Source organism: Lepidochelys kempii, chromosome 2 (assembly GCF_965140265.1).
Source record: "Lepidochelys kempii isolate rLepKem1 chromosome 2, rLepKem1.hap2, whole genome shotgun sequence".
Taxonomy (NCBI): domain Eukaryota; kingdom Metazoa; phylum Chordata; order Testudines; family Cheloniidae; genus Lepidochelys; species Lepidochelys kempii.
The window spans coordinates 234,478,795-234,497,882 of NC_133257.1; the positions used below are offsets into that span (position 1 = coordinate 234,478,795).

Here is a 19,088-nt window from a genome sequence, read left to right on the forward strand (position 1 = left end):
GAATGGTGTGTATGTGTGTTTATATATATACACACATACTCTCAATTACAGAATAAGACAAAATGAATTTTTTTAAAAAAATGTTGTAAAGTAACTGTACTGAAAACAGTGTTGATAACTTGAAAAATAAATTCATTTTTGTGGACTTCTACACAAACATATCATTCATATTTTTCCCAGAAAGTGTATGTTAATACATATGTATAAGCACAGAAACCTATTCTATATACGGTGTCCATTTTACCTCCTCCTCTTAAGGCAACTAAATTAAAACTAACAATATATTTCATCATTTACAAACATAAATATTTACATAACACTTTTCTCAGATTTTAGTAATTTTGTAGACTACAAAATAACAGTGTTATATTTTATGAACTCCAGCAACTCTGTTAACCAACATAAGAAGTCTCAACTTCCATATAAACAAATATTCTTTTATCATGAGTAAAAAAGTAAATAGACATATTCAAAAAAGTTTAGAATAATTAAAAAGCACAAAATAAGCTGATAGAAAGTCCAAGAATAACTTACCACATTTTTGGACCATACTAGATTTGCATTTTGGTTTTAACATTTAATTCATACTCTATTTAAATGTCAACTTGACCTAACATCACATGAAAATTTTACCTAATTTATTATTTTCTTTTTCACTGCGTTTCAGAGATTCTTCAAGATGTGAAATCCTATCAAGTAGTTTAGAAACCTCTCCTCTGAAATCCTCATTTTCTTTTTTGAGTATTTTTTTTTCATTGTCATCATCGCTGCCAAAAATAATCTGAAAGATTGAGAACCCTTGTATTTCTAAGTAAAGAATCAAGGATTTAAATATGCTGCACAAATATAATAATTATACAACACAGCTATCATATACTTTTCTGAATTCTATTACACAGTTATAATCTGAACACAAAAATGTCAAGAGACTAAATAGGATCTTGCTGGAAGAAAGACTGCAGTACATTATATACAAAGCCATAACACATGGGGACATTTTATTGACAGGAATAATGCATATCATACTGTTTGTGTGCCCTCATCATTCAGGTCAATTTATTATGGAGGCTGTGTCCAGGAAGGCAGCTGGGGCCTATCCACCCACACTTCCCTCTGTGTTTATGAAGTGCCGTTGGTAACTAGGCAGGCAGGAGAGATTGCGGACAGGCAACACCAGGGGGTTGCAAAGTGCATGGCTAAGGAGGGGGGCTTGTTGCCTTTGTGCCATTTCTCAGTGACAGTGCTGCCAGTGTCATGAGGAGCACATCACATGTCAAAGTGGTGAAGTTTGCAGGCTGGGAGCCGCATGGAGTCCATCAGGCCTTCTGATACCAACACAGTTGGTTTTCTACTTGGTGTCGGAGCCACCCAGAGGCAATTCATATTCTGAACATTAACATGGCTTTGCATGCCTGTCACACATAGACCGTGCAGGGGTTTAATGCTATTGAAGACTATGGTTTAAATCTCTATGCAAACAGTGATTACCTTGTAAGAAGGTTCCAGGATAACATACAACAAAAGACTTTAAAGTTATAGTTTTAGTAAAGCAAACTCATTTACATTTTTATTATGCGTGTCCTTTGTTTAAATCTTGCCACATCCATTATGGAAAAGACTTCTTATGCAACTGAAGCTTATTGGGACAGCTACTCTTTTTTTCTTGTCTGTTTCAAAGCTATTGAAAACATTTGAATATATTGTCTTATGGCTGTCCAGATTTTACTGCCACATATTTCTTTTAAAATTACAGAAAAGCTTTCGGAAGCTGGAACAAAACTTTAGAGTAATACCAGGCTATCAGACTGAATTCTGAAAGCCTTAAAAATATTAAAAACAAAGAACAGGTTATTAATTACTTTGCTTACTAAATAAAATTTAAGATATTTGTTTCACATGGCAAAAATAAGCATGTGAAAGTAGGGCCTCCTTGTCCAGGTTACTTAATGATAAAAAGTAAGAATCTGGTACCTAGAACTTGGGAAGTAAAATTCTGAGTTTTTAAGAAAACATGTAAACCTGAACTCAGAAGCAAAATATATTTATGGCAAACTTTCTCTCCTGCACAACTATTTCGAATGTTTTTCTCAAAAAACAAAACAAAACAAAATAACCACCTCTCAGTCCCTTGTGCTCACTCAAACTTTTGGGAATAAACCTTCAAAGTGTTACATAGAGTTCTGGCCACAGGACTCTCAATGATTTTACTGGGCATCAGGTGGATAAAATTCCATAGTGTTTCAAAAATTCAACCTCAAAATTAGTTTGTAGCTCCCCTTTTTTGCTAACTAAGAAGTAGCAATTTCCAGAAAGGTCAAATATTAGTTAATGAAATTATGTTAAGTTTTTATGTTAAGATTTTCAAACTAACAAAACAGCTTTTTAGTTATTCTTATTAGTTAGTTACTAGGCTAGGATTAATTTTTACAAGAACTCTTTCCAGAAACTTGGAAATCCTATAGGAAGTCTCTAACAAGCTGCAGAGGGGTTGTTAATAAAACAGCCAATAAAATATTTGAGTGATTATTTATCATTATCCTCTAACATTGTTCAACTCTAAACCATTACAGAACAAACTTACAAATTCAAAAGACCTTTTAAATAACTGTTTCAGAACTTAATAGGCTTAGGCATGAGTTCCTTTGCCCAGGCAGAATTTGAGCATCAACAGCTGAAAGCATGAGGATCACCATCATCATAAATGAAACTAGAAATGTTTGACTTAGTCATGTGAATCAAACTGTAAAATTTTTAAGCGATGTTTTAAAATCAAAATATAGTCTTTTTATCTCTTACTGTTTTAATGCATCAATTCAGAAAAACATAGCAGGCTTATTTTATTCACAGATCAATTTATGGTTTGTGCTTTGCAGGGATAACCTTTAGCTCTAGCTCCACCATCTGTTATAAACAAGAACTGCAAATAATTAACTATTCAGTCTCATGCTGCAATGAGGACACTCATTAGCAAAATGAACAAAGGGACAGTTTTCTGTAGCTACAGTCATCTGTTACACTTTGAGTGGCAGGTTTTGTGGTAGTGTTCTCTCTACCATCTGTCCACAGCAGTAGTTTTGGCTTGCTTAAACCAAAGGGACTTGGACTCAAGGATGTAAGCAAAAAAGGGCTAGAAAGTGGTTGGCAATCATAAGGTTTTAAACTCTCTCACTTTATATATAAAATTACTGATTTGTTACTTTCAATCTACAATTTACCCAATAATAATTTTTAAATATCAAAACTGTTTTTATTTAGTTTTAATTAATGCAAAAATACACAGTTGCTAAAGGTATGAACTTTTATTAAATTTCCAATAGAAAACTAGGTAAATATGAATATATTATTTTGAAATATGACGAATTTAGGGCCAGATTCTACCTTACTTCATGCTGAATAGTACCTTAGACATAAGAACGGCCATACTAGGTCAGACCAAAGGTCCATCAACCCAGTATCCCATTTTCCAACAACAGCCAACGCCAGATGTGTCAGAGGATATGAACAGAACAGGGCAACTTATTAGTGATACATCCCATCATCTACTCCCAGCTTCTGACAAATAGAGACTTAGCACAGTGAGAGAATGGGGTTGCATCCCTGACCATCTTGGCTAATAGCCATTGACGGACCTAGCATCGTTGAACTTATCTAATTATTTTTTGAACCCAGTTACACTTTTGGACTTCACAACATGCCCTGGCAATGAGGTCCACAGGATGACTTTCTCTACATCATTCATGATTTTATAGACCTCTATCATATCCTCCCTTAGTCTTCTCTTTCCAAGATGAAAAGTCCCAGTCTTTTAAATCTCCCCTCACACAGATGCTGTTTCATACTCTTAATCATTGTTGTTGCCCTTCTCTGTATTTTTTTTCCCATTTCTAATATATCTTATTTTAAATGGAGTGACAAGAACTACACACTGCATTCAAGGCATGGGTATACAATGGATTTATATAGTGGCATTATGATATTTACTGTCTTATTATCTATTCCTTTCCTAATGGCTACTAACATTCTGTTAGCTTTTCTGACTGCCGCTGCACATTGAGCATATGTTTTCAGAGAACTAGCCACAATGATTCCGAGATGTTTTTCTTCAGTGGTGACAACTAAATTATACCTCCTCGTTTTGTATGTATAGCTGGAATGTTTTCCAATGTGCATTACTTTGCATTTAGCAACAATGAATTTCATCTGCCATTTTGTTGCCCAGTCACCCAGTTTTATGAGATCCCTTTGTAACTCTTCACAGTCTGTTTTGGAGTTAACTATCTCGGGTAATTTTGTGTCAACTGCAAATGTTGACACCTCACTGTTTACCCCTTTTTCCAGATCATTTATGAATATGTTGAACAGCCTGGTCACAGTACAGATCCCTGAGGTACACCACTATTTACCATTCTCCATTCTGAAAACGGACCATTTCTTTTTACCCTTTGTTTCTTGTCTTTTCAGCAGTTATTGATCCAGGAGAGGACCTTCCCTCTTATCCCATGATTGCTTACTTTGCGTAAGAGTCTTTGATGAGGGACCTTGTCAAAGGCTTTCTGAAAGTCCAAGTATATTATATCCACTGCATCACCCTTGTCCACATTTATCTCCTCAAAGAATTTTAGTTGATTGGTGAGACATGATTTCCCTTTACAAAAGACATGTTGACTCAAAACATCATGTTCATCTATGTGTCTACAGTAAAGAACAGAATTATCAGTTTCAACCAATTTGCCTGGTACTGAAGTTAGTCCTACTGACCCCTAATTTTCAAGATCACCTGTGGAGCCTATTTAAAAAAATCGGTGTCACCAGATTAGCTATCCTCCAGTCATCTGGTACAGAAGTTGATTTAAGTGATAGGTTACATACCACAGTTAGTATTTTTGCAGTTTCATATTTGAGTTTCTCCAGAACACTTGGATGAATACCATCTGGTTCTGGTGACTTATTACTGTTTAATAAATCAATTTGTTTCAAAAAATCTAGTCTGAGTAGTCCCACTGATTTCAGCAATTGTAAGTGTGGAAGAATATAGTCTTTTATATATCCAGGGGCAGGAATCTGTATTTCTCACACTTATGTATCAGGGTGTATTCTAATATACCCTTGAAAAATAAGCAAACAGCACTTTTAGGATTAGTTATAATTATTTTTGTAAACATATCACAGTTAAAGTTATGTATAATATCAGTAAACCAATTACAGTATAAAATACTAAAGTATTTGTACATAATTTGGTTAAAAGAGTCAAACAGAAGATTTCTCAATTCTTTTGTTGCTATTGTGTGTTTGTCCGGAAAAAAAAATCATTCTTAGATTTTGTCATCCAGATTATTATGCACCTTTTCCTTTTTAAGATATATTTTAAGCACTTGTGTCTGCATTACTTATACCACAAGATGGGGCAATTGTACAATGTATTGTCCAGCCTCTGTGTAGGGACTGCACTAGATAACTGATCGAGGTCCCTTCCAGTCCTACATTTCTATGAAAAGCAAACTTTCATTTACTATACTTTAGTTAGTAGCTATTACAAGAGAAAGATACACTTTTCCATTTATTTGTAAAATAGTTATTCAACCTTATGATGTTCCAGTGGTTTATTTACCATTTCAGCTTTTTTACAGTGAATACATTTACATATTTCATAGATTCATAAAGTTTAAAGCCAGAAAGGATCATCGGATCATCTAGTTTTAGTTTAACCTCCTATATATTGCAGGACATTAAATTTCAGTTACTCCTTTTATTGAACCCAATAACTTATGTTTAACGAAAGCGTATCTTCCAGAAAGGAATACAATCTTGATTTGAAGACGTCAGTGTGGGAGAATGCATTACTTTCCTTGATGGTTACTTTTACTATAAAAATGTGTGCCTTAGTTCCAAATGGAATTTGTCTGGTTTCAGTTTCCAGCCAAGATTCTTGTTATCCCTCTCTCTGCTAGAGTAAAGAGCCCTTTACTACCTGGCTCTTTGATAAACTAAACACAGTGAGCTCTTTAAAGACATGTCAGCACTACAGCTAAAAACTCGCAGCTGGCCAGTGCCAGCTGACCCAGGCTCGTGGGGCTTAGGCTAAGGGGCCGTTTAATTGCGGTGTACACATTCAGGCTCAGGCTGCAGCCTGAATTCTAGGCCCCTGCAAGGTGGAAGGGTCCCAGAGCTCATCTACATTGCAATTAAACAGCCCCTTAGCCAAAGCCACATGGCATGGGCCAGCCATGGGTGTCTAATTGCAGTGTAGATATACCCTAAGACTATCACTGTAAAGGCATTTACTTCAGCCCTCAGATAATTTTGTGGCTCTTTTCTACACCTCTCCAATTTTTCCAATATCACTTTTAAAATGTGGACACTGGAATGCAGTATACTAGTATTTGTCTCACCAGTACCTTACCCAGAGGCAAAATCATCTCCCTACTCCTACTCACCTGTTTACATTCAAGGATCACATTAGCTCATTTTGCCACAGTTTTGCACTGGGAGCTCACATTGAATTGCTTTCCAGTATGACCCCTTAATTCTCTTCAGAGTCACTGCTTTCCAGGGTACGGTCCTCCATTCTGTAGGTATGGCATTTCTTATTCCTAGATGTATAACTTCTTTTTTGTCTGTATTAAAATACTTTTGTTTGAATGTGCCCAGCTTACCAAGTGATCCAAATCACTCTGTATGACCTATCTGTCCTCATTATTTATCACTCTGCCAATCTTTGTGCCATCTATACATTTTATCAGAAGTAATTTTAGATGTACTTCCAGACCATGATGAAAATGTTGAATTGTGTCAGGCTTAGTACCAAACCCCAGTAGAAACACCATGATTTAATGTTGATTTTCCATTGATGACTGATTTTTGAGATTTGTCTGTTCATCAGTTTTTAATCCATTTAACGTGTGCTTTTTTGATATTGTATACGGCCAATTTTATAATCAGAATGTCATGCCGTACATGGTCAAACAAAAGTCTATTACATCTATCTACTCAGTTACTTTTAACAACCAAACTTGTAATCTCCTCAAAGAATAAAATCAGGTTTGCTTGACAAGACCTATTTTCCATAAAACCATGTTGACAGGCACTCATCATATTCCTATCTTTTAATTATTTATTAATTGAATCCCATCTCTACTTTTCCATTATTTTGCCCAGGGCTGATGTCACGCTAACCTGCCTGTAGTTAGCTGGGTGACTGGGTCATCCCACTTGCCCCTTTTGAATATTGGCACAATATTAGCACTTTTCCAGTCTTCTAGGATTTCCCCAGTATTACAAAATTTATTAGAAATTAACATCAATGGGCTAGAGACCTCCTCAGCCAGCTCTTTTGGGACTTCTGAGTACCAGTTACTTGGGCCTACTGATTTAGACACATCTAACCCTAGCAGATGTTGTTTAAGATCTAACTTGGTTAATATTGGACTGGAAAGAACTTTATCACCCTTTTCTGATACAAGCACATCATCCTGCAGAACAGAAATACTGATTGATTACTTTTGCCTTTTCTGCATCGTTATTAACAGTTTTATCATTTACACCTAGTAACAGGCCGGCTGTCCCACTGCTAGTATTTCTTTTGTTGGAACTATACTTAAAAATACCTTCCTTATTGTCCTTAGCCCTGGTAACCATGGATTTTTCTCTGGTATCTTTCGTTTCCCTTTTCAATTTTCTAGACTTCAAAACATCTAATGTACATTAATAGATATCTATCCTTTTTCCATTTTTTTTTATTTCTAATTGATGCCTTCACCTCACCACTGAACCAGGATCAGCTTTTAGCTATAGTTGTCCTCTTTCTTGGCTGATGAACTGTGGCTTTTTGGCCATCTCATATATTCCTCTTAAAGAACTCTAATTTTCATTTACCCTTTTCTATTTAAATTTTTCCTCCCAGTCAATTTCACTCATGTTTCCTCAGCTTTGGGAAATTAGCCCTTTTGATGCATTAAATATATATAAAACTGGTTGGGACGGTTCTTTGTTTGCCTATATTGAATGCAATCAGGTCATGATTACTGGTCTCATCTTGTAGCTTATCCTGTTCTCTAGTGAGATTTGGTGGTCTGTAACGGACCTCCACCAGTACCTCCTCCTGGGCTTTGTCCGCACATTGATCCATATGCATTCAAGATTCTGTGGTTCTGAGTTATCAATAATTCTAAAACAAACAAGGGGTCTTTAATGGAGTGTTCTCCCCCTACCACCATTTTTAACCACTCTATCCTTCTTAAATATAAACCAGTGGTTTTAACATTCCAGTCATGCAACTCATCCCACCAGATTTTAGTAATGCCAATTATATCAAATTTCTTTGCATCAATGAGAATTTTCCAATACCTTTTGCTTGATACTCAGATTCCATTGATACAGAAGCAGTTGAAAAATGTCTTCTCTTAAAATCCTTTGCCACTTCAGTTCAATTTGTTTGTGACACAATGTGTTTGAGTTTGTACCACACTGGCCTTCTTAGCATTCTTCCTTTGCACTGCTAGTTAATGTCATCCTGGATGCCCCAGCTAGTCTCCAAATGAGATTATTAGCCCCCCATTATAGTACAGGCCATCCTGGCTTGCCCCCTGGCTGTCAGGCACAGCACCGCAGGTGAGCCCTGCCTTGATTTCCCCTCACTTAGGATATAAACATGACAAAGCAGGCATTCAGGTACTGAAGAGCACCCTCTTTAAAAAATAAATGAGACCCTCTGAAAAGGTACAACACTAAACATAAGCAAACCTCCACCCCAGCATCTTAGCTGGGAGACAGGGTCATTATGAGGCTCTCTTTTCCCACCTCAGTCCACTGCTGACCTCTGTCCAGGCCCTTTACCTGCAGGGCTCTCTTGACTCAAGTGTCTGCCCCCTAGAGTCAAGTCCCGTGCCACTACCTGGGTAGAGTCCTTCCCCAGAGTCAGGGGTCCACAGAGAACTGTCAGCTACAGCTCTTCCCCGGGACAGCACACAGTTCCTGGCAGGCTGTTTGGAGAATCTCCACTGTTTGGAGAATCCTTTTGCTGAGCCTTTCCCCAAGCCTTCCTAAATGCCTGCCTTCTGCAGATCTCCATTTAGGAACTTCTCATCTCTCCGAGCACCACCTAGGCTCCCTGCTCTGGTGGTCCCACAAGGGAGTTCCCTGTCTCCAAGAATGCTCCCTCTAGGCTCCTTGCTTTGGGGAACTCCCCCGAGAACTCCTCTCCTAAGGAGCTTCCTGTCTCTTTGGGAATGCCTTTTCTAACTAGTCTTGGATAACCTTTGCATTAGGGTCCTGGTGCTTGTTTACTACTTAACCATTAAGCAGACAGTTGAGCAGTCAATTACCTCTAGGCAGTCACAGACAGACTGGGCCCTCACTTCTCTTAAAGGTCCAATCACACCGTAACACCCCCTATCTGTGAGAGACAGGCCATCCTGCTCATATAGCTCCCTCTTCCACTGGAAAGTGGTCCACTGTTCCACAAAATGAAAACCATCAGCTTCACACTAGTTGTGCAGCCCATTGTTCACTTCCAATACTTTCTGGCTTTTGCCTTCTGTCGTTGCTTGTGTGACTGGACCTCTGAAAAGATCATTTGGCCTTTTCTCTTCTTTAGCTCTCCTCCAAGATTTCTGAAGTCTTCTGTAATTTGCATAGTACCATGTGATGCTGTATCACTGGTTCCAACATGTACCACCACCAGTGAAAACTTGCGGGTACATCTCATATTTTTGCTCTAGGGAGACATCACACTGTCCTATTATCCTTATGCCCTTTGCTGAATTATCTGTCCACTCTTCTTAATATGGAGTCACTTATGACTAAGGCTCAGATTTTATTAGGGATATTTTTAGTAAAAATCATGGACAGGTCACGGGCAGTGAACAAATATTCATGGAAGCCTGTGACCTGTTTGTGATCTTTACTAAAAATATCCCTGACAAAATGGGGAGGGAGGAGGGTCCAGCACCCATAGCAGCTGTGGGTGTTGGGGTCCCCTTGTCCTCCCCCCAGTAGCTGGGAGCTGTGGAGGGTCCACACTGCGGCTGAGCAGTGGTGGGGTCCCCTTGCCACTAGCTGGGGCTAAGCAGGGGGGCCCCCAGCCGGGCAGCTGGGGGGGGCGGAGGGGAAGTCCTGCCAATGCTGGGCTGCTGCGGGAGGATCCCCGCGCCACCTGCTGCAACTGGGCAGCTGCAGGGGCCCCCACCACCCACAGGGACTGGAAGCTCTGGGATCCCCTCACTGCCTGCAGCAGCTGGAGCTGTGGGGTGCCCCCCCCGCCGCCCTCAGTGACTGGGAGCTGTGGGGTCCCCCTGCTGCCAAGGGGCTAGGAGGTACTGGGGGCCTGCCACCAGCAGCAGCTGAGAGCTGCGTGGCCTACTAGCTGACAGCTCTAGCCTGGGGCATAAAATGTCACAGAGGTCAGGTAATGCCTGGGAGGGGCAAGAAGGGTCACATGCCCCTCCCCAGACACCTGCAGGGGCATTCAGCAGGGAACCACAGTGGTGAAAGGAGCAGAATGTGAGGCCGCTGCTCCCAGGAGCCAGCGCCCCATGCAGACAGCTCTTCTAGCGCGGCTGTACTGGTACCATCCCCAGTCCCGTCCTCCAGAGGGGCTGTACAGACCTCACCCCAGACAGGAGGTGCAGCTGCGTGGAAGGGCTGGGGGCAGTATAGCTGCACCAGAGGAGCTGCTGGCGTGCGGCCACCTAGCAGCCCCATATTCTGCTCCTTTTGTCGCTGCGGTTCCCGGCACAGCAGGAGGACAGAGTCCCCTCCAGGTAACGTGGGATGGAGAGAGCGCAGAGCTCCCGGGCTGGGGGCAGGGTGTGGAGGAATTACGTGGGGGCTTACATGGGGAGGTCACATGTCCCCCTTTAGCTGGTGCCCTCCTTTGTGTCTCTCCCATGAGTCACCCATTCCTATTATGGCTGAAGAACCTCTCTTGATAGCAGCCTCCTTCAGACTGCAAAGACACCCACCAGGTATGTCCCCTGCAGCTTTCTGTTTCATTTTTCCAGAGACAGGTCCCTTGGTCCCTGACTCACTGGGTATCTCAAACCAATTCAATACTTCTACCCAAGTTGAATGCTTCTCGTTTCTCTTTCCCCTATTTGTGACAAATCACCCATCTGCTTCTTCATCTTCTATTCTCTCTAGTTCCCTTATCAATGAGCCTTCCCTTTGTGGTGTCTGTGGCATCAATTTCAGAATCTGGCTGTTCAAGAAATCTTTATTTTCTAAGATGCTATGCAGTGCTGAAATGTCCACTTCCAGACCATGTTATTTTCTCCTCCTGCACTTCATGCACCAGAAACTTCTTCAGTCTTTAAGCAGAAAGGGAGACATCGTACATCCAAAGCAGGTCATAACTTTTGTTCCCCTGTCGTCCATTCCACTACCTGGTATAGAGCTGGACCTGGGAACCCACTCCCTCCTGCAAACTCCTATGCACTATAAGGTGGGTAGAAAGCTGGCTAGATTGTCGGGCTCAACGGGTAGTGATCAATGGCTCCATGTCTAGTTGGCAGCCGGTGTCAAGTGGAGTGCCCCAGGGGTAGGTCCTGGGGCCGGTTTTGTTCAATATCTTCATAAATGATCTGGAGGATGGTGTGGATTGCACTCTCAGCAAATTTACGGATGATACTAAACTGGGAGGAATGGTAGATACGCTGGAGGGGAGGGATAGGATACAGAAGGACCTAGACAAATTGGAGGATTGGGCCAAAAGAAATCTGATGAGGTTCAATAAGGATAAGTGCAGGGTCCTGCACTTAGGACGGAAGAACCCAATGCACAGCTACAGACTAGGGACCGAATGGCTAGGCAGCAGTTCTGCGGAAAAGGACCTAGGGGTGACAGTGGACGAGAAGCTGGATATGAGTCAGCAGTGTGCCCTTGTTGCCAAGAAGGCCAATGGCATTTTGGGATGTATAAGTAGGGGCATAGCGAGCAGATCGAGGGACGTGATCGTTCCCCTCTATTCGACATTGGTGAGGCCTCATCTGGAGTACTGTGTCCAGTTTTGGGCCCCGCACTTCAAGAAGGATGTGGATAAATTGGAGAGAGTCCAGCGAAGGGCAACAAAAATGATTAGGGGTCTGGAACAAATGAGTTATGAGGAGAGGCTGAGGGAGCTGGGATTGTTTAGCCTGCAGAAGAGAAGAATGAGGGGGGATTTGATAGCTGCTTTCAACTACCTGAAAGGGGGTTCCAAAGAGGATGGCTCTAGACTGTTCTCAATGGTAGCAGATGACAGAACGAGGAGTAATGGTCTCAAGTTGCAGTGGGGGAGGTTTAGATTGGATATTAGGAAAAACTTTTTCACTAAGAGGGTGGTGAAACACTGGAATGCGTTACCTAGGGAGGTGGTAGAATCTCCTTCCTTAGAGGTTTTTAAGGTCAGGCTTGACAAAGCCCTGGCTGGGATGATTTAACTGGGAATTGATCCTGATTCGAGCAGGGGGTTGGACTAGATGACCTTCTGGGGTCCCTTCCAACCCTGATATTCTATGATTCTATGATTCCTCTGTTTGATACTCTTGTTTGCCTCCTGAGGAATTCAGTTGGCAACTGACATATACTAAATCCTGCTGCTTCACTCCACTCCCTCAGTGACAGAGAAGGATTAATCACTCAGAGACTACAAAGAACATATAAACAGGCCTCTCCCATCTGGGCTGTTCGGGGCCCAAAACCCCAGCCACAGGTAATAGTAATGGGGAATTTGATCATTAGAAATATATATAGCTGGGTCTGTGATGACTGGGAGAACAGCATGGTGAATTGCCTGCCAGGTGTGAAAGTTGGAGCTCTCTCAAGACATCTAGACAGGCTTATGTGCAGTGCTGTGAGGAGCCAGTGGTCGCAGTGCATGTAGATACCAGTGACATAGGAAAAGGTAGGAGAGAGGTCCTGGAGGCCAAATTTAGACTGCTAGGAAGACACTGAAGTCCAGGACCTCCATGGGAACGTTCTCTGAAAAGCTTCCAGTTCCACACAGGGCCAGTTAGACAGGCAAAACTGGAGGGTCTCAATATGTGGATGAGGCAAGGTTGTAGGGAGGAGGGATTTAGGTTTTTTAGGAACTAGGGAACGTTTTGGGAAATGGGGAGCCTATAAAGGAAAGATGGGCTCCACCTAAACCAAAACAGGACCAGATTGCTGGCATGTAAAATTAAAAAGGTTGAGGAGGAGTTTTTAGACTAAAGGCTGGGGGGAAGCCGAGAGGTGCGGAGAATACTCAGTTCAGACAGACATCCTGTAGGGAAGAAGCTATTAACAAGGATTCTCTATATTCCAGTGGTTCCCAAACTTTCACAACCTGTGAACCCCTTTCACTAAAATGTCAAGTCTTGCAAACACCCTCCTAAAAATGAATAGTTCCAGGGATTTTCTCCTTTACCTGAATATATCTTATAAAAGCAGTGATCTTGGAAATATAAAATTTGTTTAGGACATGCTTATTACACACTATTTATTATTAATTATTATTTATCATTACAGTACATTATGAAAACGTCAACACTCTTTGTAGCTTGTATCATTTTGAATAAGCCTGTTATAAGACAAGGCTCCTATGTTTCATCAAGGAGTATCAGATGTGAAACAGCATGAAGGTATTTAAGAAGCCAACTCAAAGAGTTTCTCCTACACAGGCATTCAGGTCTTGAGCAGTCCAGGCAAACAATGTACATTACAACAAAGCTTAAACTTTGTTTAAATTATTTATTTATTATTAATAATTAAAAAACAATACTAGCTGCCTATTTAATTTTAAAAACAGCAAAAAATATCCATCTCCCTTTCCATTTCTTATAAGGAGTCTTGAAGTTTAAATCTCCTCAGTGTGATAGATATACTTGCTTTGATCTGCTTAGCTCTTGGAAGTCCTGGGGCTCCGGGCTGCTGGCCCTGTGCTGCCCAGAGTCCCTAGGGACAGCTCTGTCCGCCATTAGGGAATTTTTTCCAGAGAACCCCCTGTAACATTTCGCGAACCCCCAGGGATTCATGAACCCCAGTTTGGGAACTACTGCTATATCCTAATAAGGAGGTAAGGATGGAAGTTGATAAAGTAGAGGTAGGAACTGATGAAAAACAGTGAAATGAAAAGAAAAAAAAGAATCCAATTCAATTACATCACAAAATGGTAGACATCTGAAAAGAGACAAATTTTATAAGTGCTTAGATACAAATGCTAGAAGTCTAAATACTAAGATGAGTGAACTTCAGTGCCTAGTATTAAATGAGGATATTGATATGATAGGCATTACAGAAACTTGGCGGAATGATGATAATCAATGGAACATGGTAATAACAAGGGTAGAAAATATATAGGAATGACAGAGTAGATCATGTTAGTGGAGTAGTGGCACTACATAAGAGCAAAAGCATAGAGTCAAATACAGTAAAAATCTTACATTAATCAAACTGTACCACAGAATCTCTATGCATAGAAATGCCATCCTTGAATAATAAGAATATAGAAGTAGGGCTATACTACAGACCACCTGACCAGGATGGTGACTGTGGAATGCTCAGGGAGATTAAAAAACCTATAAAAATAGAAAACTCAATAATAATGGGGGATTTCAACTATCCCTATATTGACTGGGTACATGTCACCTCTGGAAGGGATGCAGAGATGAAATTTCTAGACACCATAAATGACTAGTTCTTGGAGCAGCCAATTCTGGATCAAGGGGTGACACAATTCTTGATTTAGTCCTAAGTGGAGCACAGGAGCTGGTCCAAGATGTAAAAATAACTGCACCACTTGGTGGGGGACGCACCAAAGAAGCCGACCACAGTGGAATTTAACTTCAGAAAGTGGAACTAAACAAAAATGAAGAAGCTAGTTAAAGGGAAATTAAAAGGTACAATCACAAAAGTGAAATGCCTACAAGCTACATGGAAACTTTTAAAAAACACCATAATAGAGACCCAAATTAAAAAAAAATACAGTAAAGTGATCAAAAAAGCGTCACTATGGTTAAACACAAAGTAAAAGAAGCTGTTAGAAGCAAAAGAGCATCCTTTATAAATTGGAAGTCAAATCCTACTGAGAAAAATAGAAAGGAGCATAAACTCTGGCAAGTTAAGTGTAAAAGTATAATCAGGCAGACCAAAAAAGAATTTGAAGACCAATTAGCCAAACATTCAAAAATTAACAGCAAAAAATGTTTACGTACATCAGAAGCAGCAAGCCTGCAAACAATCTGTGGGGCCACTGGATGATCGAGGTACTAACGGAGCACTCAAGGAAGACAAAATCACTGAAGAGAAGCTAGATGAGTTTTTTGCATCAGTCTTCACTGCAGAGGATGGAGTGAGGTTCCCACACCTGAGACATTCTATTTAGGTGACAAATCTGAGGAACTGTCCCAGATTGAGGTGTCAATAGAGGTGGTTTGGGAACAAATTGGTAAACTAAACAGTAATAAGTCACCTGGACATGATGGTATTCACCCAAGAGTTCTGAAGGAACTCAATTATGAAACTGCAGAACTACTAATTGTGGTATGTAATGTATCATTTAAATCAGCTTCTTTACCAGATGATTGGAGGATAGCTAATGTGACACCAATTTTTAAAAAAGGCAATTTGAGGCCAGTAAACCTAAGTTTAGTAGCAAACAGACTGATTGAAACTATAGTAAGAACAAAATTATCAGACACATAGATGAACATGTCTTGTTGGGAAGAGTTAACACATCTTCTGTAAAGAGAAATCATGCCCCAATCTATCAGAATTCTTTGGGGAGGTCAGTAAATGTGGACAAGGGTGATCCAGTGGATACAGTGTACTTGGACGTTCAGAAAGCCTTTGATGAGGTCCCTCACCAGAGGCTCTTTAGCTAAGTAAACTGTCATAGTATAAGTAACGGCTGAAAAGACAAGAAACAACTGGTAGAAATAAATGGCCAGTCTTCATAATGGAGAGAAGTAAATAGTGGTGTCCCCCAGGGTTCTGTACTGGTACCAGTAGTCGCAAAAAGAAAAGGAGTACTTGTGGCACCTTAGAGACTAACAAATTTATTTGAGCATAAGCTTTCGTGAGCTACAGCTCACTTCATTGGATGCATTCAGTAGTGTCTGATATATTCATAAATGATCTGGAAAAAGCGGTAAAGAGTGAGATGGCAAAATTTGCAGATGATACAAAATTACTCAAGATAGTTAAATCCAAAACAGACTGCAAAGAGTTACAAAAGGATCTCACAAAACTGGGTGAGTGGGCAACAAAATGGCAGATGAAATTCAATGATGATAAATGCAAAATAATGCACATTGGAAAACATAATCCTAACTATACATACAAAACGAGGGGGCCTAAATTAGCTGTTACCACTCAAGAAAGACATACTGGAGTTCTTGTAGATAGTTCTCTGAAAATATCTGCCCAATCTGCAGCAGTAGTCAAAAAAGCTAACAATGTTTGAAACTATTAGGAAAGGGATAGATAAGACAGTAAATATCATAATCCCATTATATAAATCCCTGGTACACTCACACCTTGAATACTGTGTGTAGTTCTCGTTGCCCCATTTCCAGGATAGGCAGTCAAGGTATTCCCTGAGAATGGCTCACTGAGAAGAGTTCATAAACATGCAAAGATCTGTATACAGTCAAATTATAACTCAACAGTTGTGCACAAATGAAAATTACATTTTGAGGATTTGTTCCCAAGGTGGTTCTAATTGCAAAATTTTAAAAAATCAACATAACTTAAGTAACTACTTCACACTAGATTAACATTATTCTTGGTTACAACCCTAATGTTACTCTCATATAGGATGTGTGTGTAAAAACTATTTTGGGGATACGATGTACATGCCAGTGTGTCTGTGAATTATGAAGCTTCACAGTTTGTAGGTAGCACTTTTGTTTGAATGTCTGATTCTATATGACTATTCCTAGGTGCATCTAAGTCAGTAGTTTTCAAACTTTTTTTTTCTGGCGACACAGTTGAAGAAAATTGTTGATGCCTGCAACCCAACAGAGCTGGGGATGAGGGGTTTGAGGTGTGGGAGAGGCTCAGGGATGGGGCAGAGGGTTGGGGTGCAGGGGTGAGGGCTGCAGGGTGGGGCTGGGAATGAATGGGTTCAGGGTGTGGGAGGGGGCAGGGGGTGCAGACTCTGGGGTGGGGCTGGGCATGAGGAGTTTGGGGTGCAGGAGGGGGCTCCGGTTTTCGGTGAGGCTCAGGCAGGAGACTGGGGCACGGGCTTACCTTGGGTGGCTCCTGGTCAGCGTCGCAGCAGGGGTGCTAACGCAGTCTTCCAGCCTGTCCTGGCACCGTGAACGGCGCTGAGCTCCAGAAGCGGCCAGCAGCTGGTCCACCTCCAAGGGGGAGGCATGCAAGCAGCTTTCGCCCGCAGGCACCCCCCCAGCTCCGATTGGCCAGTTCCCAGCCAATAGGAGCACAGAGCCGGTGCTCGGGGCAGGGGCAGTGCTTGGAGCCCTGTGGCCCCCGCGCCTAGGATGCAGACCTGCTGCTGGCTGCCTCTGGAGCACAGTGCGGTGTCAGAACAGGTAGGAACTAGCCTGCCTTAGCCAGGCAGCACCGCCGATGGGACTTTCAACGGCCCGGTCGGCAGTGCTGACCAGAGCCGCCATGACTCAGTGCCTTACATTTTGTGATCCAGTACTGGGTCATGACCTGCAGTTTGAAAACCACTGATCTAGGTTTCCCAGAGCCTTGAAGCATACGTCTACACCGTGATAGGAGACACGGGGCACAAATGTCTACACTGCAGTTTTATAGCCCTGCAGCTTAGCCTGACCTGAGTCAGCTGACCTGAACTCTGAGCCTCTGTGCCACAGGGTTTTTATTGCAGTGTATACATACCCAAAGAAGTGCATTTAGGAAATGGGACCAGTGGATAAAGTGTGTGGATGCTAAGTGTGGGTGATATATAAATAACATTGCCTTTCTTTCCCTTGCTAGTGCAAGCTGTTCCTCAGTACCTCCTTAGTGCAGCTTATTCTCTACTGCCGACCATATTTTGTAGGTCAAATTTTTAAAATTCTCACGTTCCAAACCTGTAAATAATGTGACCTGATCTGCAAGGCTACTACTCTTTCCCCCTTCAAGTCCCTTTTCAAGGCCCACTTCTGCCACAATTCCTGTATGAAATCATCCATCACTGACGGCTAGACAGAGAGGAACTTGGGGAAAGTTGATACTGATTTACATATTTGCGTAAAAACAGCACATTGTATACCTGTTAAAAAGCATATACAAATTATATCCAATTGTCTCCCTACTTCCCCTTGTATGTTGCCCGTTTTCTTAAATTGTAAGATCTTTGGAACAGGAACCTTTGCTTTTCCCTAGACCTAGCACAGTGGAGTCCTGATTCTGACTAAGTGTTATTGTAATTGAAAATATGAAACAACAACTTCCACTAATGTACACCCATGGGGTCACTTCCAATAGTCTATTACACCACAGTGTTTGTTTTTCCAAGAAAGTTCATTTTTCAGGGCATGCCTGTGCACCAATAAGTCTGGAGCAGTGGTCTTTTCTTTTGTAGAATAATGAAGTTTACTCAGTCTTATTTCTTAAATTTCTGATTACTTGATGAGAAACTTAACGTTTAATCATCATTGAGGCAACGACTTCTTTCTTTAAATACTTAATTCATATGAGGCAAGACTCTCTCTTTTGGTAGGTTATTCTCCTTGATGCAGCTTTTATCAGTTTTTAATTAAATCTGGAAAAATCAGGTTAGGGGTATTTTTATTTCCTCCAGCAGTTTCAGTGGCTTGTTCTGACCAGAGACCTCCTTTCAGAAATTATTATTATTATAGGTTTTATATTGCAATGCACTCAGGGGCCTCACTGATCTAGGGACTGCACAAAAACCAGACAAATATACTGTTTCTTCCCTGAAAATGATTTTCTATCTCCCAATTATCCTAATAACAGGAGAAACATTTAAAGAAAAACAATTCCAGGAGGTTCAATACATCTTCAAAACCAACTTCCAGTTGAAACAACTTTGGTCTTTTTCCACTTTGAGTTTTAATCTGCTATTTGCACAGGCTATTACAATATTCATTTGTATTTTCTATTAAGGGTATGTCTACACTTAAAATGCTACAGTGACA

The 19,088-nt window shown here is 41.0% G+C and overlaps 1 protein-coding gene across 10 annotated transcripts in view; it reads right to left on the reverse strand.

Annotated features, from left to right (window-relative positions):
* C2H10orf67 (chromosome 2 C10orf67 homolog) overlaps positions 1-19,088 on the reverse strand; it is a 154,525-nt gene that overhangs the window by 100,496 nt on the left and 34,941 nt on the right. For all 10 annotated transcript variants that reach the window (XR_012157581.1, XR_012157577.1, XR_012157579.1 and 7 more), the window contains one exon: positions 634-781. Coding sequence is in view for 5 of the 10 variants with exons in the window: in XM_073334241.1 (XP_073190342.1) it covers positions 634-781 (148 nt within the window). In the remaining 5 variants the exon portion in view is untranslated. The remainder of the gene's footprint in view (positions 1-633; positions 782-19,088) is intronic.